Source organism: Vigna radiata, chromosome 9 (assembly GCF_000741045.1).
Source record: "Vigna radiata var. radiata cultivar VC1973A chromosome 9, Vradiata_ver6, whole genome shotgun sequence".
In the NCBI taxonomy this organism is placed as follows: Eukaryota; Viridiplantae; Streptophyta; class Magnoliopsida; order Fabales; family Fabaceae; genus Vigna; species Vigna radiata.
The window spans coordinates 1,026,574-1,054,372 of record NC_028359.1 but is presented as its reverse complement, the minus strand read 5'-3'; the positions used below and the strand labels follow the sequence as shown (position 1 = coordinate 1,054,372).

At 29.5% G+C, this 27,799-nt stretch overlaps 2 protein-coding genes across 4 annotated transcripts; both read right to left on the bottom strand.

Annotated features, from left to right (window-relative positions):
• Nucleotides 1–3,564: 3,564 nt before the first annotated feature.
• LOC106772974 (probable plastidic glucose transporter 3) lies at nt 3,565–11,776 on the bottom strand. Of its 3 annotated transcripts, none has more exons than XM_022786234.1 (15): nt 11,561–11,776; nt 11,046–11,168; nt 9,385–9,484; nt 9,228–9,295; nt 9,009–9,141; nt 8,017–8,116; nt 7,804–7,912; nt 7,569–7,693; nt 7,025–7,178; nt 6,722–6,865; nt 6,557–6,630; nt 5,422–5,510; nt 4,876–4,990; nt 4,209–4,423; nt 3,565–3,824 (listed from the first exon to the last, which is right to left on the bottom strand). In XM_022786234.1, exons 2-14 carry the CDS (start codon nt 11,110–11,112, stop codon nt 4,235–4,237), a joined length of 1,467 nt encoding a protein of 488 aa, XP_022641955.1. In that variant the 5' UTR covers nt 11,113–11,168; nt 11,561–11,776; the 3' UTR covers nt 3,565–3,824; nt 4,209–4,234. The 3 variants fall into 3 exon arrangements, with proteins under 3 accessions (XP_022641955.1, XP_014515115.1, XP_022641956.1); XM_014659629.2 differs by having other exon boundaries at nt 7,569–7,662; nt 7,800–7,912; nt 11,561–11,762; XM_022786235.1 differs by lacking the exon at nt 11,561–11,776 and having other exon boundaries at nt 11,046–11,510.
• A 1,536-nt stretch (nt 11,777–13,312) lies between these two features.
• Nucleotides 13,313–16,376, bottom strand: LOC106773012 (protein CURVATURE THYLAKOID 1C, chloroplastic). Its single transcript, XM_014659672.2, has 6 exons — nt 16,051–16,376; nt 15,107–15,201; nt 14,922–15,008; nt 14,143–14,205; nt 14,013–14,050; nt 13,313–13,676 (listed from the first exon to the last, which is right to left on the bottom strand). The coding sequence occupies exons 1-6, from the start codon at nt 16,148–16,150 to the stop codon at nt 13,622–13,624; spliced, it is 438 nt and encodes a 145-aa protein (XP_014515158.1). The 5' UTR covers nt 16,151–16,376; the 3' UTR covers nt 13,313–13,621.
• Nucleotides 16,377–27,799: the final 11,423 nt, after the last annotated feature.

Below are 27,799 nucleotides of genomic sequence, written 5' to 3'. Positions count from 1 at the left end.
CATTTCTCTCAACTTATGGGCTCAAATCTAAATTTGACACTTAAAGACTGTTTTTGTTCATTTTGACACTTCTAACAAGTCATATTTGATTTATCTAAGTGGTCTAAACTGGCCAAGACTCTCTATGACTCCAACTTCCAAATTTGACTACCCTAGTTGCCTTAATATAGCCTAAAACACCTTGATTTGCTTAATTTTCTATCTAGAATCCTATATACAGAATTTCCTCCACCCCATCATTCCAATTCCAGCATCATATCACAACCATACAAATTCATAAACAACCATTTACAGAATCACAATTGTAGAATCAAATAACATATGATCTCATACACACATACCACCCAATTTTAGTTCAAATAACACAATCTCACCAAAACATTTCACATATGCATTATTTCACAGATTTCACATAATAAACCTAACTCACGTAACTCTAATTTATAAAACAAAACAGAAATTCCCAACTTCCCTTACCTCGACAGTGACACAGCTCCATCAAAACCTCGATAGCTTGCTCTTACTCAAAATAAGCTAGAACCACCTATAGGTTGTCAAATTGGAAAGGAAAAACAGGTTTTAGATCCTAAATTTGATTAGGAATTTGGGGAAAACTCAGAAAAGGTACATGCAACAGTTTCATTGCATGATCAAAACTTCTAAAAGCANGGGAGGGTGAAGAACGACTTACNGGTGGAAGAAATGGGAAATCGACCGGTTAAATTGAAGCTTACAGTGCCCAGATTTCCTAATTGCTTCCTGATTTTTGGAACAATTGGTTCAGTGAAGAGAACAAGAAGAGAGAAGGTAGAGAGAGGCAAAGGAAGAAGGAGGAGAAGCTTTTCTAGAGAGAATGGGGTTTTGAGTTATTGACCCAAGTGCTTTGAAAATTTGGTTCTTACACTATGTCTATTATATTTTTTAACTTTGCCAAAAAAATAGGGTTAAATATGCATTTAGTCCCTATACTTTGGGGCGATTTTGGTTTTAGTCTCTCTTTCAAATTAAGGTACAATTTAGTTCTTCAACTTTACAAAATTCTGATTTTAGTCATTTTTACCAAATTTTTTTAACTTTATTTGCTGTTTCAAACGCATTTCTCAGTTAACATTGAAATAAAAATGTGTCAAACAGTGTAAACAATTCAAATGCTATAATGAAATGTGCTTGAAACAATAAATAAAGTTAAAAAAATTTGATAAAAACGACTAAAACCAGAGTTTTCTAAAGTTGAAGGACTAAATTGTACCTTAGTTTCGAAAAAAAACTAAAACCAAAATCGCCCTAAAATATAGCGACTAAAAACATATTTAACCCAAAAAAGTATAACAAATGTCGAAGGGAGATAAATTAGTTAAATTTTATAATATATATTACAATATTTTATTAGAAAAATAAAATAAAGACAAAAAAAAATACAAGCAAGAAATCCAATAACTCTTACATTGAAAAGATATAAAATAAATTAATAGAGTAACCTATAAAAAAAATAAAAATAAGATTTTTGTATGGATAATAATATTTAGACAATATTTTTTTGACAACATTTGAACATTGATTCCGTGTCAATCTGTGATTGGTCAAAAATTACTCCACAATAATGTTTATGATTATTATNATTGATTGTGGAATAATTTTTGACCAATCACAGATTGACACGTAATCAATGTTCAAATGTTGTCAAAAAATGTTGTCTAAATATCATTATCCTGTATGTATTACCCGTATTAAAGTCATAAATGATGAGTATAAGCAAAATTCGAAAGTTTAATTGATATAAATCCAAGCAACAAGTTGCATTGAATTGAGATGTTATCTGGAAAAGGTTTGAAACAGTAATAAAGCAAAGGAAAATGACAACACAGTAGCCTCCGAATCAATGCTCAGTGATGTCTACCCATTCAACCTAACATCATGTTTGGCTGCAACAACTTCTATTCTCTCTAAACAAACACGGTTTATATGCTGCCACATGCTGTCTTTTTAGATGTTGCTCATGCTTTCTCATATCATAAAATAAATTGTTTTTATAATATTTTCACAAAAACATGTCATTTTTTTATTAGATTTAAAATAATAAATGAATAATAAGATATGTATTTCATTTCTAAAAATCTCTCGTGTTAAAATAGGAAAAAGTTTTTTTAACAACTTTTTTTGATAATCTTTTGATAATGTATACGTGGGAGTTTGTCATTAGTTCGTTTCAAATATTTTTTTAAAATAAATTTAAACAGACCAATAAAATTGTGACATGTGTCCTATTATAAAAAGTTGTTAAAATATCATTGTCCTTTAAAATAATAAATGAATAATAAGATATGTATATCATATCTAAAAATCTCTCAAGCTAAATTTATGACACAACAACCTCAATAAATGTACCTTTGATAGCTCTCTTAGGTTAATCTCTTTCCATAAGAATGAATTAGCAGTTTCAAAACATTAGCTACGACATTGTTTTATCCATAAACAGAAATCAAATTCAGGGTTTTACAATCATTCAAACATATTATTATTGATCAGTCAATTATGTTCTACCCTCTCAATATTAGTTATGCCATTTAGATCAACCATACGACCACGTTTTATACTTGATTGTAATTTGAATCCTGTATTTTGCAACACGTGTAATTTCGTTCCTAGATTTTTTAATATTTTTGTTTTCTTAATTCTTAGTCATCCATTATTTGATTCTTTTGAAATTCTTTTTAAATAATTTTGATCCATAACTTTATTATAGGTATTTATTGCTACAGACATGAAAATGTGAGATTGAGAGATAACGTATAAAAATATTCGTGGAGTGAGAGACTGAGAGATAACGTAAAATATTCTAGGTGTACAAAATGAAGGGACTTACCAAATTCAGAGAAAACATATGAATATTTTACTGAAAATAATTACATATTATTAAAAAAATAAATAATAAAAAGAAAAAATGAAATTCTGATACCAAAATTATAATTAAGTCAAAATATTTGTTATTGATGTTTATGAAAGAAAAAAACTACAAACACACATATAATTATTTTTTTAAAGAGATTATATATTTTTCTCGGAACTTGTTATTTTAATGTATAAAAAAAATTAACTAAATTTCAAAATTATAATTTTTTAAATGAAAATTTTAAAAAATATTTAGATTCATACGTTGCGAGCAAATACCATTTTTTTCTAGTCACAAATTTTAATTATTATTTCGTATTTATTTTTAAAATTTCTTTTATGTTGAATTTTCTTCTCATTCAAAACACACCTCACTTGTTCATAAATTTGTATAGCAAAATTTCAGATGTCGTCTTAAATTACATCACATCTTTTAATAGTTTTTATTTTGTACTTAAAAATTAAAACTATATATATATATAAATATATATATATATATATATATATATNTATATATATATATATATATATATATATATATATATATATATATATATATATATATATATATATATATATATATGTATGTATATGTATGTTGAACCCTTGTAACTATAAAGCTTGCACACAAGTTACATCAGGTGTTGGATTTTCTGAATAAGAACAACTAGCTTCTTACTGTAATAAAATCATCAGTTTGGTTTTCTTTTATCATATCATTTTCATATGAAAGCAAAACTGTGATATCAGTTATGTAATTAGAATTACATTGTCCCAAAAGTATCAACTGTAATGTGTTCACCATTTGCCTGACAAAAACAACTCTAAAATTTACATATGCCTTTCAGTGAGCACCCGAACAAAGAATCAAATATAGCATGAGATGATCAAAGGCTCTAAAAACTTGATCCCCAGCAACAAAACCTCAGATTTTCCTGCAAACCAGTGAGAGAAAGAATCACAAGCAGATTAATACTGCCCTCAAAACCATTTAAACTATTTGAATTATACACTGAATTAAGCAACTATTTTGTGAAGTGTAGCATACACTAAAACCTGTTTGATCAAGTTTCATTACAAGTATTTCTAAGAAATAAATAAAAAAAGGAAATAAATTTCTTCTTAAATTGTTAAAACGTAGACTTTATACTTAACTCAACTCCAAAAAACTAATTTGTAAAATGAGGTTTCACTTCTATATTATAAATTATAAATTGGCTGTATCTCTAGTTAAATCTCTGGTCGAAGTGAAATATTATAAATTAATTTTATTTCTAGTCAACGTAAGACTTCCAACATAACTTAAAATATGATTATACCTTGTCATGAGACCTCTTTAGTTTGTTTAGCTTGTCTCTTGTGCAAGAAGTGCAATTTCAATTTCCTGAAGCGACTTCCCTTTTGTTTCCAGAATATATTTCTTCACAAAAACCACTGCTGCCAAACAAAATGAACCAAAAATAGTATACAGGAGTTGAGCCCCAATTAGCTCCAGCAAGCGCAAGAAAAATAGACCCACGAAGAAGTTTATCATCTGTTGAAAGAAATGTTTACAATCTTAGAGAACATGGTAATATTGGAGGAGCCAAACCAAATGAAACTGATATAATGTGAAAGGCCAAAACTTCCTTCAGTCATGTATATTATTTCTGATGCAAGACCTGCTATTGAACTGAACTAGAGAAAATGTCAAAGTGATTCTAAGTAGAATATGATGTCAATTTACCAATTATCTCTTACCTCATGGTCAAATTCAGACTTAAAAAGAACCTTTCCTAATACAAGTACACGGATAACTCAAATATTTAAACAGAATTTAGTTTTAAAATGTAAACATCATACAGTATTTACAGCCATTAACATAGTTAAACATGGCTAAAGATTACACATCAGTAGATTTCAAGTTCATAAGTATGTCGAAAGTTCAAAACAAGTTAAATACTTTGGAAAGTTAAGATGTATAAGAAAACTTGAGAAGGCAGTTACCCAGTGCACAGCCAGGCAAATGGCCATTGCCTTTGCTCTAATATTGCCGGGTAGCATTTCAGACATGACAAGACAAGGAACTGGACCAGCGCCAAAAGCAAATGACATCACAAACCTGTGTTGTCCATTTCACATTTAGCAACATATACAACGAAACATGCACTGTCAAATTCACAGAGATTTATTTCTTGTTCAGTAGTTTGACAGTCAAACAAAGGAATGTAAGTATCTTTTCAGATTCACAAGGTGTCCAACAATCAATGCAGAAGTCCATTTTTACATAAATAAAGCAAACTTTTCAAAGTATGGCTAATATTCGAAAAGCTGCATTAGATTCATTGATCTGTGATTTTGTGGATAAAATGAGATTGAAATCTATGTTAGCCAATTATTATCATATATATATATATACTTGTGCATCTGATAGTGACAAACTAAGGACACAGGTTATGAATTTCAGAAAAAGATTTGCTAAATATAAAGGGGAGTGCAACCCCCACCAAACCCGCCTTCCAACAAATGAAAATTGAATTTCTGATCACTTACAGTAACATGCCACCTACAGACAGATACATTGCTCCAAATCCTGATGCAAAAGAACTTGCAGCAATGGCTTGTAGACCCATTGTTAACGCCTAAACAAGAAAATAGGCAAATATCAGGTTATATAATTCTCATCATGTAGCTTATGAAAATTAGTATGAAATGTAATAATTGGAAAGAAATCCAACTTTTAAACTGCATCACAGAATAGCTTAGATTTCTTCTCTAATTAGTGTAGGAAAACCTAAGATACCAGAGTTCAAAAGTGTTAGAACTCACGTCGATTAAAGATAAGGTCAATTTAAATTATTTTTAACTGTAAACTTTATCTTACAAGTCAGTTTTATAAGATTGAGTTAGACTTAAAGTTTATTTAAGAATAAGGAAGTGACTTATGAATTGAAAGCAATTGACTATATGTTGAGCACAAAAATTTGGTTGCACAGTCAATTTTCAACGGACACTGCAGGAGATTCTGGTTAAATAATCAAGCCTTAATCTGGACCGTTGCTATTGATACAAATTCTATGAGTGTATTTTTCCTGACTAATCTAACTAAACTAGTATTTTTATCTTTCTTTCCTTAGCTATGAAAATATAGACTCAATCCTAATCCCTAACTTCATGGTGCTACATTTCAGTCGCAAAATCATGATATAGAAACTATCCTCTTGCATATATTTGGACATTATTCCAATACAAGAAAGATAATTTCATTATTTGAACCTTTTATCTTCCCAATAACCAAGTAGACCCTAGCTAAATTCCCAAAAGCTATACGGAAAACTTTCCCATTTCCCATTTTCAGGTTTCATTGTCCTCCATTCCAGTTACATTCTCTGTCCATTTTTACAGACCTTCCAAATGGGAGTTATGTTGCATGGCTTTGAAACTTAGCAATTTGGTGTCCAAAAGTGTTGTTTGGAAGCTGAATGGATATGGTGCCTTCCTAATTCCCGTGGAAGTTAATTCATGTGGAATCCAATAAATTAATAGTTAAAGTGATTACTGAATAGTAGACGGCTACAGTTTAGTTTGAATTTTCTAAAAACATGTCTTATGAAATTTTGTTCAAGTGATATTCAAGTTTAGAAGAGATTCATTCAACAAAGGGAAAACTTTCATTTTTCTTTCCTACCATGCCCAGAAAGCTACCCAGGAGAAGCAATTTCCTTCCAAGTTTATCCATCAGAATCATTGCAATAACAGACCCTGAAGAGGTTACACGAGAAGGTTGAGAGGAATAAACAGCAATTGCAAATCAACAAATAAACAAAAATAAAGGAGATAAGCGAAACAATACCCACTAAATTGCAGATTCCTACACATGCGTTTGCAATATCAGATGGCACACCAAAACTTTCAAAGACAGTTGAAGAGAAGTAAAAAACAGCATTTATGCCGGATAGCTGCTGCAACGCAAAAAGCGCACAGCCAATGAACATCACTGCAAAATGCATTTAGTGATTTAGCACAACTATAAAAAGAGACACAAACAACTACATACTACTGCAAAACAAATGATTTTAGAATTTTTTATATGATTAAGCTAGCCTATAAAAGATACGTAGTCATGTACAAAACATTAAGATGCGTAGTCATGTACCTCTGAAATAGCGGCCACAAATTAAATCTGAAAGTGTGACTGTATCAGATGCATCACCTTTGTCAGCCTTTGATAGTTCAACCATTGCAGATTTCACATGTACTCCTCCCAACAGCTTCTCAAACTCAGCTTCAGCTTCAGTGGTTCTTCCTATCTGAACAAAATAAAAGAAATATAAGTGTTTGTGTAGAAAAATGAACCTAATCAATTAAAAAAGGAAATAAATACAAAAAAAAATAAAAATAGACAAAGGGGGAGAATGAGACCCTTGGTACTCTACTTAAAAAACAAAAAATACAGATAGTCAATAACAAAGTTACAAAATAGACATCAGAAAGGGAAACTTTATATATTATCAAAAAGATCGAATTAATAGCTAAATATCCATAGGCCAGAGTTGGGATAGAAAAATTTATAGTCCAGCAATCAGTCTCCCAAATATGATCCAAAATAGTTGAAAGCAAATACATTAAATTATGTTTTGACAATTAGTCTTAGTAATTGAAAGTTCTTGATAGTTTTAAACACATGGCGATTAGATAACCTTGAAAAGCCAATGAGGACTCTCTGCACAGATCTCCATAAAAAGGGCAAGCATTGCAGAAGGGACAACAGATACCCAGAAACAAATTCGCCACCTGAGTACATAATTTCCACATAAAATACAACCTTTAAAAAAATATGTGCAGAAAATGTAATTGAAATTGAATTGCCCTATAAGGCTCCAATAAACATATCTTCACAAATATCACCAAGCCTACATAGCTTTTCATACCAACCAACTATTTCCTTTGATGGGATTCCAATAAAGAAAGAGCCCATGAGTCCAAGACATGTTGCAATTTGGGTTAAGGCTCCATAAGCACCTCGAACAGCTGGAGGTGAGACCTATAAGTGCAAGTGGAATTAAGCTAAAAATAAAAAACCTCTACTGAAAAATATAATGATCTCAAACTGGAGAGAAACAAAATTGCTGATATCATCTAATGTACCTCAGCCACATAAAGAGCTACAACAGGTGGGCCAAGTCCCATTCCAGTACCAACAAATAACCTTCCCAGAAGCATGCCCCACAGAGTTTTTGCTGTTGCACTGCAAAAGTTGAGAATAGTAAGCTTATAACTTTATCTGCTGTTTTATTGTGTTTGTGAAGACCTTTTTCTCCTTCTTTCCTATTCACCCTTTCCCCCTTGCGTTATCTTCTGTTTTTTATAGAAAACATCACGGAATGGGATGACATTAATTTGAAAACAATTAGCAAGAGAACCTTAACAATAAAAATATAAAAAAAAAAAAAACAAAAGCTTGAGGAAGGGATTTCTTTGTTTTATAACAACTATTATTAAAGTTGTAAAGTGATTTCTCAAATTTTCCACTTTTCCAAATTTCATTCAGAGATGATTTAAAAGGTGTCTATCAGCAATAAGTTGAAAACTGAAATTCAAACTTAAGACAGAAGATAGGAAACCTTTTGAAATCCTTGTGACAGGGTCTAATTTTAAAATAAGGAACTATGGATTATAAATCTTCAATGGGAAAAATCCCTCTTTATCACACTGAAAACAGAAAAACAAAGATAGAAATACTGCACAATTTCAAGGGTCTGCAATGCAATCCCCGTTCCTAGCTTTTTATCATTTCCCTTAACGGATTTCACCCTTCTTTTCGAAGCATCCAATTCAAGTCATTTATCAGTGATCATAAAAGAAAATTGATTAGACCATTTTTTTACAGAAGAAACAAGTCTAGTCAAATTTGTTAACATTACACAGTTCCAACAAAGGAAGTAACAAGGAAGTCCAAACTAAAAAAAAAAAAAGGAAACCAGATAGAAGAAAATTAGCCTTTCAAAAAACTGTGGTTTACACACACAATATAGCTTTTGTGCATCAGCTGTACCAATAAAATGCAAATTTTATTGCACAAGAAGGCAAGGTGACACAAGTAATGAAAGAGACAATAATTTAACTTCTGCAGCTGATACCTCATCCCAGCCCCAATTATCATAGGTAAAGCACACAACTGGAAACTTCTTTTACGCCCAACACCATCTGCCATCCATCCACTGAACAGAGATCCAACAAAAGCACCTCCTAAACATACACTTACTACAAGACCTTCATCATAAAAGGAAGTAGATAAATATTTAAATGTTAAACATGATAAAAACATTAATGTTTGTCATCAAACTAAGATGAACTACCTTCTGCTATTGTATTCCCACTAAATCCAAGATCTATAGAAATGCTCTCTAATGTTTCATTCACTACTCTGCATTGGCAATAGCAGTAAGAAAATCAGATATTTTATACATACAAGAAGAATGAATGTGAATCAAACTTTGGTATAAAAGAACATACCCAATATGGTAACCATACAAGAAGGAAGAAAGAGAAGCCACTAGTACATGCCGAAAAGAGTGCCACCAACATGGTTTGGCATTCTGTATACGCACTGAAGCTATGATGAACGAAATTCTTCTGTCAGTGATATCATTATAGCATCTTCAATGGAAGTTCTTTCAATTAACTTGCAAAGGATTTTATTTCACGTTAAATGTCCACAAGCCACATCACTCTTAAGCTACTGTTTTACAGTATTTGCTCCAATAATGGGATTTATAAGCAATCCACATTTTTATAAATCTTTTTTGCACTTCACTTTTTGAACACTCAAAATATATATTTTTTTTAATTAAGTATTAATGTAATACGGGTGTAGTTTATATATTTTAGACTTAGTGTCTTATTTGAGACCTAGTTCTTAATTCTAAGAACCACATCTTGAAACATCAACCAACTCCAATGGATATATCTTTCAAGGCCTAGTGCTTATATTTAACACTTATAAAAAACCAATTTCTCCAATTGGCATATAAAAAATTACCGAAAAAACATTACACACTTCTTTGTCATTCCCTCTCCCTATAGAAAGAATAAGAATTTAAATTACACACAAGCTCACTGTTAGTTTACTTTTTTTATTGTTCTTAATTATATTATTGACCATGTTTTGCAATGCTATCAGTGTGTACACATCAATGTCAAACCAAATTTCACAAGCTCGTAATTGAAATTGGGTGTTAAAATGTGTACCCAATACGCTACATGAATCAATACTCTTCAAAATATAAATTCCCTCACTGTCCTTTCAGGAAAAAACTATGTATATTCATCTGCAAGATTCAAGAGAAGCACAGAAAAACATACATGATTATGTAATATATACTGTGTAATAAAGATACTTTGGCTGAATTGATTTGAAGTAGCCATTTCATTTTTTCCTGAAAGTTGAGTTCAGTCTCCACTGCTGTATCCAATTTGTAACACATTTTATATCTCTTTTGGATTACCACGACATTGGTGTAAAGTATTGCTGATATACAACCTATTGTGGGTTCTCTCCTCCAAAGCAAGTTTTCTTCATCCACAAAGTTTGAATTCAACACTTGTTAAGGGATCTAAATCCAACTCCATTTGAACCATGGTCGTGGAATCACCCAAATTCGAACTCAAGAAATCTAATTTTTTAAATTATAAAATGCAACTACTTAGTGCATGATTGATTTCCCACTAGTTTTGGAAATTGTTTCCTAAAACAATTCGGCACTACTCAGCAATCAACTTCTCATCTCAAATCAATAAGTTGAGAAATGTTATTTAATTCTCTTTTTTATGTTTAAGCTCTTCGGAGGAAAAGTTCTAGAAAACAAAAGAATAATCAGGAGACAAACCCGTTTAGAAATGTTCAACAGAAGACAAACAAATTTTAGAAAACAGTAAACGAGCAAGACATTAGTTTAATTGTATTAGTAATAAAAAGAAGAGTTCAATAGTTAAACGCATGCAATCTAAAACAGTTTTACACTGTCAACAAATCACAAATCATCGTTAACTATAGCTTCAAAATTATCATAAACAGTGATGTGCGATTGTTGACAGTGTAAAATACCCTATCAACGCATAACCCATTTATTCTAAAAAGAAAAACATATACATGAACGAAAAGAAAGCCAAGGTACCTAAATTTTCATCCTTATCCTGGCCAAGTATGTGATCCTTGGATGCTACCCGTTGCCTTCCCCGCATGGCAAAACGATAGATAACTTCTCCAAAATTCGCCAAAGAACACCTTCTGATATACACTATTGCATCATCATAACAACAACATCAGTTGAATTGCAGCACATGGCATTGTCAACAACATCAAGCACAACACCCCACCAATCTCAATAATAAGATTGCAAGAAAAATTCTCAGATCTGACACCCCAAGAACTTCATTTTCAATCACATGATGTCACCTCTAGCATTATTTTCCATGCACATTGTCATTCCCATAAATCTCGCTGTTACCAGTTTTATTTTGTTCAAAAGGGGTTTCTTTTTTGAAGAGAATCACAAAAATGAAGAAGGCTCACTTCTCTAACTGGCCATCCCAATCACAGAAAAAGCTAAAACTTTCCTAAAATGTAATGGTACCCAACACAGGAAAAATAATAAATGAAAAATGAGAGAGAAAATTGAATGGTGGGTACCTCGTTGGTGCGAGATGATGAATTTGGAATGGCGTTAGAAATGCAGAGAGATCAATGCAAATGAAAGAGAAAAAAAGAGTGAGGAGTGATCATGGCAGTTGAGGACAATGGCACGTGTCAGTAGGTGACGCAGTCGTAGCAAAAGAATAAACCCACCATAGATTTCGCACACACATGTCTACATATACGCATATGCATGATGAAGCACATGCAAGTTAAGTGTGATACAAAAAAGAAAAAAGTAGAACAAATTTTTGGACATGTGGCAGATTCTAAGGTTCTTGTGTTTGTTTCTGATATCATGAGCTTACGAAGAAGTAGAAGAAGACTCCAAATTTGGCTACGATTTCATTTGCATTTGCTTGATACAATATTCAGTGCGAGTTTCGCGACAGAACAAACAATGTAGAGAGAAAAAAAGATTGCAGATAACAATTTTTTTCCTTGTTTGATCGAAGAAAAGTAAACATATAAATTAAGGCTTCTTTTTTTTTGTTTTTTTTAAAGTTGCTTTCTTTTTCTTCATTTTATTTTTCACTACTAAACATTGGGAGAGCTTCAAAATGTGAGGAATTAGTATTACTTTTTAATCAAATTTCATTTGTAATGTTGTTTTATTTCATTAAAATACATATTTCATACATTGCTTTCATAATTAATCATGAAAAAAATGTAACTAGCTCAAACTACTCTTATTTTATTGTTATATGCATAATTAATATTTTTGCTCTATTTACTTTCAATCTATCATTTTTTTTCCTTGATCACTCAATTTCAATTTTGTAAATATTATTAATAAATAAAACCTTCAATCACAATTTAAATTATTCAGTATATACTTAAAATATAATTGATATATATATATATATATATATATATTAGTTATAAATATTAATTATATAAAAACAAGCATTTCTTTTTGCAGATGCCAAAATACTATTTAGAATTAAGAATAATGACTTCATAAGCTAGTTACAAGTGGTCCAATAAGTGCTTTTATTTCTCATACAAAACTCTTCTAGTGCCTTTTTTTTCTCATTTATAGCAAAAATCTTAATGTATTTGAGTTATGTTATGGGAGTTCATAAGGATTAGGATAGAATAGGTCTCCTGGTTTTATGAAACTATCAGACACAACATCATTCTTTTTACCAAAGAAAATTACAGAAGCATCTATCAGACACAACACATTAATTTTTAAGAATGCATAAATAAACAAGTTTGTCATAATCAAGGTTGGTATTGTTAGGCAAAGGCAAAGAACACATCCTTAACCAACCCACCTAGGTGGATGATGGCATTGTTTGAATAAAGAACCAAACCAAACCATTTTCTTTTCTTTCTGCTGAAATTATGAACACATGTTGGTGGAAGTTGGCAAATTGGCATAGCCTTATCAATTGGCTGACAAACACCTCAACCCCATCTGTGACTGCGTAATTCATTGTTTGACATAGAAGGAATTTGAAGCGTGAGGAAGATCACAAAGGTAGAAAAATGATAGCCTTGAAGTAAATGAATAAAAAAATTGATACATCTCAGAAGATAGATAGTCCCTATTACTGTAAGTGTAAGTTACCTGATCTCTAGGTCAACCCCTCGTATTATATACTTGTTCAACTAAATTAGACACTGGCGATTTTGTTGCAATGTTGAATGCTTACAAAACAGTCACAGTGGCTAAAATTGTGATCAAACATAGACCATCTTTTAAAACCCTGTTCTTCACCTATTGATTGCTGCACGCTCAAGTGAACAATTCCTTTTTTATTTGTTCTGGGTTTTCTAAGTGAGCAGTTATTTTCTGGGCATTATTTAGGCTAGTATTACTCTTATGAGTTTTATGTTCAAGGGAACTTCATTAACAAATATATGCAAAGAAGCTAACCCAGCACAAAAACTAAGCTTTAATTCATTGATGTAATGTACTGATCTTTAAACATATAGTTAATCCTTGCATTGAAATCTGCATAGGAGTGATGACAGTCAAATCCCTCTTTCCCCTCCCTCTCCTTAACCAGCTTTTCCTCCCAATCTAGCATAGCATTTTGGTAGCACATTTTACTGGCCCAAGATATCTGTTGCTGACTTGTTCAAGATTTGAAAAAGCTCTTCCCTGTAATCAGAAAAAATCAAGTGAAGCTGCTTCCAAACTGAGTGCTCTACACTGGGATTTCACTTGAAAAAAATCAGTGAAGGGTCTAATTTATAAAAACAAAAACTTCACTATGTGAGATTAATCCCTTTATTATGTAGTTAATCACCACCAGTTTATGACAGTATTAATCAATATAGTGGTCAATAGGCCTTTTACTGTAAATGTAATCCATTTCAAATTTTTCTTTTACTTTACACAATTTTTGTAATGAGATCAGGGGTCTTAATCTTGTATGTGCTTAATATTAAGCAAAGTGATGATGAAAATCAGAATAAAGGGGACCAATATGCTTACCGGTCAGGCTTGAATACTAGATAGCGATAAGTAAACCACTGAAATAAAAGGAAAAAGCTTGCATTACTTGCCAAATTTAAATAACTGACATTAATAGAAACACACGTCAATTATGCAGCACAGCGCTTACCAGAGAGTAAAATATTCCAATTAATTCAAATACAGCTGGGAAAAGTGGTAATTTGTCAATGGCCTGAAAACAAAAATGACAAAAACAAAATCAGTAGGGTGCAAATCTTTGAATAAAGTCCAAGAACACTTGCTTTTCATAGTAAAAATATGTACAGGTTCAACAGCCAAATCAAAAAAGGAAGAAGGAATCTCATTGTGAAGCAGTTTTCACATAAAAGAGCTTTTCAAATCCTTATCAACTGTTATAACCCAAATGGATTTGTTCTTCTACCATCAGATCAATTTTTTGTAGCAGTGGCCATATCAGCCCATGCTCTATGAAGCACTTGCACTTGCATCACAATTATTACCAATGCATATCAATGGAGTATCCAAACCTTTAAAAAATGCTATGAAAATCTAATCCAACAAGATACGGAACATAAAAGTGTACATAAATAGAAATATAGAAACACTGTCTCTTGGTGGCCTAAAAATAGAAATTATCCTCTACATGGATGACTCTCGAGAACAGAATAAGTTTGAAATCTCTCTACTCTTACCTCTAGGCAATAAGCAAATGAGTAGTTAACAATGATCTAAAATGGTGACAATTATATATTTATTATGCCTTATCAAATTTCAACTGTATCCAGTAGCAAACTATTGTATCCTACACATTTCAAGAAAAGTTGCATAGCTGTCAGATACATGAAATATCTAATACTATGTCATCATATCCAAAAAAAAAATTCAATCATGTATTCATTCCAAAACACTGAAAGTGGAAAAGGTTACCGCAACCAAATTTGTTGACGCCCAAAACGCTGCTACAGCTGCAAATCCCAACCCAAAAAGTCCCAGACGGTCTTCAGGTTGATCCCACTGTTTCAAAACCAGTAAACAGTAGCATGGGTATATCGTACCTTCTGTGTCAATTTGAAAGAGGGACAAGATGGATAAGAGTGAGAGGAGCAACTCACAACATTCTGAACGGACTTAAAAACAGTAAGGGAAGTTGAAGATTCAGCACTTTCCCTAGAAGCCTTCACAACCAAAGAAACATTACTCCGTCTCCCTGTGAGGTAAGCAGAATGAAAATCAAGAATCTGATACATAAATGATACAAACAATTGGACTCACACTTGGATTCCAACAATTTCTCCCTCAAGGGTGAGTTTCTTTCACATTGGTACACTCTCTTCAATAGAAGAGACTACACAATACCAATAAGATCTGAATCCAACCACTTAAGTGATTGACACTGCTCTCTATCTAAAACTTTAAAACAATAAGTTAACGGATTTTTCACCAAAGTTCTATACTTTTTAATTTTTATCCAACGTGAAACTTGGAGTCATACTTGGATTCCCGTTCTAACACAAATCAGCAGAAGTTGTATGTAATCAATAAGTTAGCAATTTTTTTCATACGACAGTAAGCCAATGTAGATCAAAATTGACCCCTTTATGTATGAAAAGTATACAAGTAACATACATAATGCACCAAGGACTTTCATGGCAGAATAGAACCTAATGCGAAAATCTCATGAGTTGTACGTAGTGCCAGAGTGCATAATCATGCCAAAAAATCACTTACACTGAGATTTCCAGTTAAATTTTAATTTCCACAGACAGACAATTGCCAAGTTCCAAATACATGCAAGTGATTTTACAGTTCAACCTTGGCAATGATATCATTTTACCACAATAACTATGCAGAGGAAAACCTAACTATTTCTCCTTTATGAATAATACCTTGTACATAATCAAAATTTTCTATTTGAAACTAAACTTCCCAGTTCATCTTCTCAAGGATTCCCCTTTGAGTTAAACCTAGTATGCTTGAAAAATTAAAAACCCTCTACTGTCTGTGGGAGAACAAATCTCAACATTGAAAGAAAAGCAAAATAAAAGCAAAGGGTTACCTGAAAGAAGAGAAACAGGGAAAGCTGGGAAGGTTCCTGGGTGTGAATTTCTAGATGGGAGCAGCAATGGTGGCAACAAGCTTGCAACAATGGAAGCCATTTGAACAACACTAATCAAAATTACAAAAAAGACTGCAACTTTGGCTAAGTTTCCCCTCCTATGATAATCAGATGACAGAAATCAGAGCCTCCAATGATAATCAGATGACAGAAATCAAAAGTAAGATTTCCTTGTTTGTACTGTAATTGTATTACTCTACTGCTGCAAAAGATGTGTAAGACAGATATTCCACTGCAAGGAGTGTGCACCACAAAAATTGAAGAAAATCAAATCAAATATATTTATTTTTAGGCTAAATACGCTCTTTTGTGACAGAATTACCAGGATTTTCTCCATTTTATCATGAGTATTATCAATTTGGTTGCATTATTTTTAAAATTAAATTAATTTATAATCTCTTCTATTAGATTGATGGTAACAGGTCACTATAATAAAAATTATTGTGAAAAATGTATGATACATTATAATTAAAGTTAATCCACATGAAGTAAATAATATAGATATTACAATAATTATGCCATCACAATATTGACAAAATAATTATATTATCTTATTTAGAAAAAACATACTAAATAGTATTCAAAATTTAAAAAAAATAACATGAAAAACAAATATGACAAATATTTTATTAGTGTTTTAATTATATATAAATTGAAATTCGTCTTTTTCAAAAAAATTATATAAAACTTATATCTATATTTTAACATTTTATGAAATATATTCTCTGGATGATGTCAACTTTTAAGAAATATTCCATGTATTATTAAAGTTAATTTCGTAACACTTGAATATGTATTTCATATATTACTAACATTTATAGAAAAGCTTTATATAAACTTAAAAAAAGAAAAATTTTAATTTTATATATGTAATAAAAAACTAAAAGCATACTTAATTCTATCAAATAATATTACAATAACATGTCATGAAAAAATCACATTAACTTTTATATGAAAAAAGCATACTTTATATATGAAAAAATCACATTAACTTATTATTTATAAAATAATATGACTAAATTCAGAAAATTTAAAATAAATAAATAAAATTAGAAAAAAAGTCTTAACCTTTTTCTAAATTATTTTATTTCAACTTCTCAACCATAAAGTTGGTCCCTATTACTGTTATATAGACCGTAGAACTTTTTCTTTTGTAGAAATTAGTACACTTTTTTTTTTTTAGAAATTAGTAAATTCTTTTTTGGAAAATAGAATGAGGCAATTGAGTCATATTTTTTTTTTAAATGAGTCAATTTTATCTTAATAATTAAGTGCTCTCAGATGTTAAATTAAGCTAATGTGTTTATACCGATGTGAATTGTTTGATTAGATGAAATTTTTATTTAAATTAAAAAATTATGACGTGACAAAATTAAATTGGTTTATGTTAAAATAATATATTAAGATTTGAAAATGTTCAGGAAAGGAAAGAGTGAATTGAAAAGGAATTAGGGATTTGGACATTAACCACCGAGCGTTCTTCATCAAGTCAGGCCGTGGGCCTCCCCGTCCACCGTCGATCGTGGTCGGACCTTTGTCGGCAACATTCTATCTCAGTCTCTTTCTTTCTCTCTCTCCGTGTTCAGATTCTCTCTTCCACTCTATGTTGGAATTGAGTCTCTCTCATCATTGTTGGTGTTCTGAGTGATGGGTATGCCCTGTCGTTGTTCCCACACCTCACACATCATCGAAATCATCATCACCAACTTCTTCCACCACAAGTCTTAGATCACAACAAGATTTCGTACCTTGATAGTCATCGACAGATAAGTCCAAAAGTAGTTAAGAAATACCAAATGCACTCATAATTAAAACGGATTACGTTGATATTCAAGAAATGAAGATTTGATGCAAGAAGTTGTCTTAGGTGCAGTGCTACATATCAAGAGGTGCTTTGAACACGAAACAAACCCATATAATGCTATTAAATTAGACTAAAAAAATTATATTTCAGTTTGCCATCAAAATATTGCATCTCGAGACATTTATCTGGAAGATTTGTAAGTGCTAATAATTTCAACATTTGCCAACAAAATAACCAAACTTTGATTCCATCATTATATGTGGGATTATTATTCTTCCATTCTCTTGTTCTGCAAAAGAGGGGCAACAGGCGAGGATGATTCCAACGTATGATCTTCATTCTCTTCCTTTTGTACTCCCATGGCTTTTCCCCCAAAGAACACCATCATAACTAGTTTTTAACTTTACTTTGTAAAATACTTCAGACCATACATTTTTTAGCACCCAATTCACCCTTATAAAATGGAAACAAGAACAACCATTCAAATATGAGTTCCTCCGTCATTTTACTGATGACAAAAGTAAAATGCATCAAAGATTTAAAGCAGACCACCAATGGCAAAGACGACTCTGGCACTGTTTTCAGAGGCGTACTTAAAGACGACAAGTTGATTGCCATCAAGCGTCTAGACTAAGAAGGAGTAGTATCATGGAATTCAAGGTGGAAGAATCTTCGTAGAGGATGCACACAAATTCAAAACCTCAATCACAAGGAGGAAACCCTAGAATCGTGTAGCCCTAATTTGGGAAAATCAGCACCAACCTGCAAAAAACCCAAAGAAGAAACGCAAAATCACAAAACCAAAGAAACTAATCCCGACTTCTCCTCGTCGCGCCTTCACCGGCAACCTCAGCCAAACCTAGAAAAACAAACACGAAACAAAAATCCCTAATTCCCTAAAGTAAACAATTAGATTTCTGCCACGTAAAAGACTCTTTATTTAAATAAGAAAGTCCACATAATCAAAGAATACACATCAACATATTATCTCTGTACCACGTCACCAAATATTAACGTCGTTTGGGACAACTTATCGGTTAAGGTAAAACTGGCTCAATTTTACAAAAAAATATGACCCAACTGAGACAGTAGCAAATATGAGAACCCAACTGAAATTACCCTACAAAAACGGAGACCAACCGAGGATTTAAACCAACTACAAAAATGAATTTGACTGGAAGAATTTACTTTAGAAATAAAGTCTCCTAACACCACTTATTACAAAATTAATTACTGTGATTTTAATTATTTTAAAATTTTATTAAATATATATCTAATATTATATTTATAAATCATTAACTTTATCATTAATTATTATATTTTATTGAAATACATTTTTATCATGGAAAGAGGCTTGGTTTTATTTATGTGTTAATATTAATGTGTAAAATAACTTAATTTTTTATTTTAAATTTTAGTAGATTTAAGTAGATAATTAATATATGTGTGTGGTTGTGTTTAAGCGAGAGTAAAAATAAAATTTAATAATTATTTCAAGTTTAGGGCTTTTGTTTTAATTAAAATTTTTAAATGTGGTAATTGTTACATGATTTTATTTTTATATATTTTTATTTATATTAATCACATATTATGAGTAGTTAATGAATTTGTACGTGTTTGGAAAATGTTTAAAATGGCATAATGAAAGAGTTTGTCATAATCGTGTATACGTTATTCATAAGGGTAGTTTGAACTACTCTGTATTTAATAGTGCTTTAGGATCTTTGAGTTGTTGGTCATTTCTTAAGTAAGAGAATTGCTTTAGTGTATGTGAGTTAGATATATTGATTGAAAATGGTATGTGCATGTATGTTGTATTTAGTATTGAATTGAATGGTTTGATAATTGAATTGAGTATTTTTATTGTAGTTTGGATGTTGTAATTGAGAGAACTGGAGAGTTCAGCAATTGTTCAAATTGATATGAGTTTAAGCTATACAAATTGTGTTGAACAATTTATATGAAAAAATACCAATTTGAGCAATTAATTATTTCTCATTTCACTTAAATCACAAATCTGAGTATGCTAAAATTTGGTATGACGTTGAGCGATATTGGTGTGACACTGAGCGCAAGCTTGGTTGTGCAAGTCTACAAGCATTTTTGCTTCAGACTGTTGAATGTCTCTTTTCCCTACTAAGCGACCATTTTTATGAATGCTTTGGTGTTGAGCGATGGTAGGACACTGCTAAGCGCCATCTTACATTTCAGGTCTAGAGCTATTTTGGCACCGAGACACACAGTAGCAAAAAAGCGTCAAGACTATCGTTGATCGCCACCTTATTGTGAAAGGTCTGACATTGAGTGTCACCTTTAAGCAACAGTCTATATACTAGTTTTGTTTCTTCGTTTTCCCTATTTGGATTTATTTATATAATTATTGATCATGCTTTTGAGTATGATGACTCTATATATGGAAATGAGAATGTTTGTTTTGATTATGTGGTAATGTTGTTAAGAGAATTTCAAGGAGAATCTTTGTGTGTGGTGATGTTTAGTGTATGTTTTGACATGTGAAAGTTTAGAAAGTTGGCATCTGATATACTACCAGCCATTCGACTATATAGAGATGAATGAGGTGGGGGAGAGAATGACAGGAGGTTTTAGTCCTAGACTTTTGGTTTTAAGAGTTATGAGACTAACATTGTGAGTAGTGGGATGATAACTCTTGTGCATGACTCCGTAGAACATAAATACTACTAGAACCACCTATAGTGAGACCGTATGTCAAAAGCATGCATGTATCAGAATAATTAAGTCTATAGTAAACTATTATGTATGTTTTTATGAATTATAGTACTTTATAAAAGTTGAATTGATATTTGTTATGACTCAAGTGTGTTACGATGTTTCTCTTGCACACTAATTTACTATTTTTTTTTTCTTTGTTGTTTTGTTATTTTTGCTGTAATAATCACATTATGGTATGAGTAGATGACAAGTTAGGTGATGATATGTCTTCGGTGAAAAATGTAAATACAGCAAAGTGATTATTTAATTAGTTAGTTAGTTGATAGAAACTTTTTTTTTCCTTTTGAAAACTTGTGTAGGATTCTTATAATGTATAAATATATAATACTATCAGAGTTATTAACATGGATAACAATTTTTATATTTTATTACTGTCAAGATTTATAATATTTTTATTTAACAATTACATATTATTAAATGAGTTATTACATATATAACGGTTTAATGAGCAACAAAATGAGGTAATTATCAACAACAAAAAAATGAGGCACATTAACATTTTTAAGCATCACTAGTTTAATATATCTTGATCTTTTATATTTTCAAAGTACACTTAATTACACAAGAATTTTTTTTAGTATTTATCATTTTCAACTTATTGGTAAAATAAAAAATAACTGATTATATTTTCTGAATTAAAATGCTTTCTATAAGGAGCTTTGTTCCAATGCTTTGAATAGTTAGTTAGATATAGTTTAATATATATATATATATATATATATATATATATATATATATGTTTGGATAATTTATGCATTATATATATACATATATAGTTTATATTGAAGTTTAAAATTATTAATAAATTAATATGGTGTTGAAAGGTGTAATAATTGGTTAGTTTGTGGGAAGATGAGATAAATGATTGAAAGTTATATGTGGTTGAGATTGTTGTGTTGTGGTTGGCAACTACTTCAAAACTTTGGTATGAATTGTGTGTCAATAAGCTTAACCAACTAAAATTGTGGTCCCAAACCTAACAACCCATCTCACATATTATTATTATTATTTTCTTGCATAATTAATTATTAAAAAAAATGTTAAAGATGTCTATCAAAATACTAATTAAGAACATAAACAAATGAAAGAAATATTTATTTTTTTCTCAAAATGTTAATTCTTTTTTAAATGGTTTGAGTTTCTTTTATTTCAACCAATTCATAAAAAATAGTTCAATTAATATCTATTGATTTTTTTTCTTAATTTTGAATTGTCATTTTGGTATGCTTCATCATACATTTTATGAAATTTATAATTTTAGTTAAACTTTCAATTTTTAAAAAATTAAAGTCTAATAAATATCAAAATTATCTTTATATATATATATATATATATATATATATATATATATATATATATATATATATATATATATTTATTTATTTTATAGTATGTTGTTGTTAAGAAGATAATTTATATAAATTAATTGAATAGTGAAATATATTTCATCACAGTAAAAGAATAGCAAATTTGATGCGTATGGTAAAGAATTAAAGTTGATAATACATTTTTTAAACATGAATTTGGAAATAAAATAAAAGATTAGAAACACTAATTAACATGTTAGAAAAACTTCCTTTTAGTTATTAATAAATTTAAAAAAAAAACAAGAATAACATTTAAGAAAAATTAAAGTTTTATATATTTTATTTTATACAAATTTTAAATGTTTAGGCAGTGTAGTTAAGTGTTACTTCATCAGTTCTATTCTTTATAAGAAAAAAAACACATGTTCTTTATTTGAACACTTTAATATTAGATGCAAAAGGTTTATAAATATATATTTTTCATATGAAAATAACCACTCATTGAGAGGGTGACCATGCTACGTGTGAAAATAGGGTTTCTCAAACTTTTTCGATATAAGATCTTTTTCAAATTTATTAAGAGTTGATTTTACATAATTAATATAATGAATGTGTTTTTGTTTGTATATCACTGGTCTTAATCACATCTCATTCTTTTTCTTCAGATTAGAGATGGAAACTCATGAAATAAAAAAGAAAAAAATTGAAAAGAAAGTGAAAATATGAGAAAAATAATAGAATTTTATTTATTTAATTATTTTATAATTATTTTAATAGAAAAAAAACATAACTTGATTTTATATTTATTTCTCATCAATTTTGCAATAATTTTTTCACTGTAAAATTTATCTAATTTTCTTCTTAAATCAACTAAAAAAACTTATGTTATTATTGTTAAGTTTATTGAGTGAGAGATTTTAAATCTTGTTAGTGAGTCGAATAATATGTCCACATAAATCTCGCTACAATAAACTTTAACCATAGTTATAATATTATGATAAGAAGTGAATTTAAGCCTAACTCAATCATATAAAATTTGTAAGGTAAGATTTACTTCCCACTACTATATCATAAATTGGTCTTATATTTAATCGTTGTGAGATTTCCGTTAAATAAACTAAGTTCATATAAAATATTAAAACATAATGTCTAATTTAAAATTTTAATATAATAAACTAGAGGTTCTTTAATTTATATATTTATATGTTGTTAATTTTATTTATTTTTATCAATTGATTTATTTTTTTCTATTTAATGTAAATCATCCAAAACACATTACTAATAGGTGAAATTTTCACATCAACTAAAAATAATAATTTTATAATATATAAATAGATATAAATTTTATATTAATAATCGATGAGTTACACTTAAATTCATTTCTTAAAATTATGAATTGAATTACTTTAATAACTTTGTAAACACTAATTTCATATACAAAAAGTGTATATATAGAAATGATCTCTTAATTCATCATGGTGAATTTTTTTTTTTCATTGTTATGAGATAATTTATAGTTAATGTACATTTTTTTTAATCATTTATGAATGGTGCATATGCTTTTAATATAATGTGATATAGAGTAAGTAAGGTGGACCTCACGCTATAAAAGTTTTGGACAAAATGTTGGTTGAAATATGGTGCATGATAAATATGAAACTTATTTTAAATAAATTTTTATTTAAAGATCGTTAATTTTTTTTTTCAATAATAATGATACAAATTTAAAATATTTATCAACTTTATTAGTAGTAAATTGGTTAATTATATTTTGTTATGTGTCTGTTTTTTATTTATAAATTTCCAGTTAAAATTTTTGGAAGAATTTGAGTTTGATTTCACTTTGATCAAATAATTTTGTTAAAAGAGTTTTAGAAAGACAAGTTGATCACTCAAATTCATCTTCTATATTGACTTTTGTAATTAAATGTGATAGAATGTGACAAGACACACTAAATATTATATTCAATTGACATGAAAAATCAAGTAAATGTCGTTTTATTTCTTAAAAGATTCTCAAGTTTATTTATGAAAAATAGATTTTATGCTTAAATAAACCAATAAAAAAAACAAAAAGTTATCTATCAAACTAATATTAAATAAAAGGTAAACACTTAATTTTTTTTTTGTTATATTTCATTTAATATTCATAATTATTTAAAAAATATTACACCGAACCTTTTTATGGATCACATAGTCCCTTTTAATTTCATATATTTTTCTTTTGAAGAAAAAATAAATAAATTGTTGGGAGCATTTATGTGGTAAAGACAAATAATTATTGAATAAAACTACCTATGGTTTTGTAATAATTACATGATATTATTGGTCACAAATTCTATTTTTCTTTATCTTCTGTGACTGGTGACTAAGTAAATGCATTGAATTATTAGAAGAGTGGACAGCAGATTAAAGTGACACTAGAAGTCTAAAAATAAAACTCTTGGGAAAAAATTATATTCTTTAATTTATTATTAATTTAATTCGGCTACTTTATTAGTTAAAATTTCATTTTGGTTGCTTAATTTTCGAACTCCATTTAAAAAAAAATTAATTAAGTTTTGAATTTATTATAAAATTGTGTATTTTTAATTAAGTTACTATTTAATTGTCGGAATCCATCGTTAAGTTGAAAAAAATATTTTTAATTGAATTCTATTATTTTATTTTTTATTAGTTGAGTGGTATATTGATATTTTATCTAATCTGACTTGTTTAGTTTCATATATTTAAAAATATAATTTTTTTTGTTTAATATAAAATAATATATACTTAATATTTAAAACGATGGTAGTTGTTTATATTAAAAACGTATCACTTGAATAATAATAATAATAATAACAATACTAATAAATAATAATAATAATAATAATAATAATAAAATTCGTTTTTTATATTTTATACTTTTAAATATCATTTTATATGAGTTATAACATGGTATATTAGATAAGTAAGTAAATGATGAGTCAAAAAATAAATATAATATTTAATTAATAAAATAAATTAGCTAAAAGTTTACAAAAATAAAATTTTAGAAGTTAGAGTGTTTAAAAAGGGTGATAATAGATTATTTTAATATTAAAAGGTTTTAATATAAATAGTTTAATTATTAATAATTTTTACTATTTTAAAATATATCATCGTTCTAGAAATTAATTTATTAGGGTTTTCTGATTTTTTTAAAAGGATTTTTCTTTTTTGCTCATCTAATTGAAGAACCGATATTCTATTATTGATTTTTGCGGCGAACTTTTCAATTTGGACTATTTGTAAGTTGAGTTTCAGTTTTTTTTTTGGTTTGTATGTTCTTTCCTTACATGTGCATCTTTCTTGCTCACATTTAGTGTTTGAGTTTTTATATAGGTTTTTATTGATCAGTGATTCCAATGGTGTTTCTTGATCGTGCTTATGTAGTTCTTAGGTATAGATAAGATATCGTGTGAGTTTGAAGGGATTTGAGATTCCGTAGAATAAGTTCATTTGTCTCTTAGGTAAGGGAACCTAATTGCACTATTTGAAATTATATATACCTTGAAACATAAAATTGTATGATTGTATGGTGGATTGACTAAATGATTGGACTGTGTATTGAGTATGACTTGTTGCTTCGTGGTTAGGCTCATAAATTGTATGATTATGTTGTATGACGGACTTTAATGAATTTAAAATTTTGGTTGGAATGTTGTGAACTTCTTGGTTTGGATTTGATTATGTATGTCTAAGAGAGTTATAATATGAGCAATTACTCAAATGGTACGATTTTTCAGATTTAAAATTGTTTTGAAATTCACTGAGAAAATAATACTCATTCAAAAAATTAAACATGTATAAGTGTTGTCAAATGCATCTTTTTGCGAGATGAATGATGTTGGCCACCATGATTATCGTTGAGTGACACCTTTTGCGAAAAATTTGACGCCGAATGCCACTTTTGAGTGCCAATGCTTATGTTTGAATTATCTTTTTCTATGATTGTTTGAAAATGAATTCACAATTTTACGTATGTTTAAGAGTATTATGTTGTTTATTTAGGTATGATTTTGTGAATGTTAGAATAATGTTGGTTCATGAAGATATTATGAGAATGATTAATAGATTTATGGATAAATATGCATGCAAATGTATGAAATAGTTTTGATGATAAACTTGTTATTGGATATAAGTCTTGTTTGTGTTTACGTTAATTCCATGGATTTCGTGAAGAAAACTATGATGGTCTTTCATTAGTGTATGTATTGTTAGGATACAAACAAAGTCTCATATTGGATAAAACAATAGATGGACATGAGTTTATATGATAGCAATGCTTTAGTTAGGACAAGTCAAATCTAGAAGCAACCAAGACATGTTCATGGAGGCAATGATGTGCGAAATTTGTGGTGGTGTGGAATGTTGAACGGGTTGCAGTTTTGGAGTGATATATGGTGATGGAAGATGTGTTTAAGGATTCTCTAAGAGAGGTTGGACCAACTCTTGGAGGAAGGTGGCTAGAGGATGCCACTTGGGTTGTTCTAGCTTAGGGTTACCTTAAAAGAGTAGTATGGCACAAAAATGACAATATAACTTTACTTTAAATCAAAGGTGATTACATGATGGAGGGCACCTCTATTTATAGGCTAAGGTGTCTCAAAATGGGCAAAAACTTTAACCTAAAAGAGACACCTTGGTTGGCTTGGAGAGTAAGGAGAAATCATCTCCAATAGGAGGGAGACAAAGAAATCTTCTCAAATGAGAGAATGACATGTGGCCACTATCTATGGAAAAACTCTCAATTCCTAGAGTGGCACATGGCCACTAACTAGGAGGAAAACTCTCTAATGAGAAGCCTCCACATGCCTTGATGAAATCTTGCTCCCTTTCCTCCAAGATTAGCCAAAATGTTGACTCCTTGGTCAACACACCCATTTTGGATGTCCAAGCATAACCTTGGCCCTTTGTTGACTTGTTTGGTCAAAATCCTATTCTACTTAGCCTAAAATATAAAACCTAATTGAAATCCTACACTACTAGGCATATAATACAAAGCCCAAATAAAATCTAAACTACTTAACCCAAAATACAAAGCCGAAATAAAATTTAGACTACTTGGTCCAAAATTATTCTTATTCTACCAAAACTTCATGATGACATAAGATAACTCAAGAGAAAGAGTCTAGACTTATTTTCCATAAATGTCTTTAACTTTTCATGAATGTGTTAAGTCATGGTAAAAGATATGTCATCATTATATACACATAAGATACTTGTATTGGTAAAACGTCTTTTCGCATGGTACCAACAATATTATTTCTATCTTTATTTTATAAACACTCTTTTTACACATTAACTTAGCATTTCTTTTGTGTTATTTTGTCTGTGTTTATTTTTTTTTCGATGATTAATAACAATACGCTACCTAATATTTCTTGTTATAGTTTAATAGTTTTTATTAATTATTTTAAATGTATTTTATTATTATAGTTACTATTTTATATAGTTATATTAATATTATATATTTATATGTTAAGATTCACAATATGCTTGGTTTATTAATATTATAATATCTTATTTTTATAAGTTATAAACTAATAAAATTGGATGCTACAAATTAAACTTTAAATACTTTATATTAAAAGTGTAGACATTTTAAATCCTTATCAAACCAAAAATATCTAATGAAGTATTAATTAAAAAGTTTAAATTTATAAGAAATTTAAAATTTAATTAAGCTTTTACGTTTTTGCACACATGTATAAGACTTAATAATGGTTAGTTGGGTGTGTTGTGGAACAGTGGAAGTTGTTAAACGTAGCATATCTAACCGTCCATTAAAATGAAACATATCTAA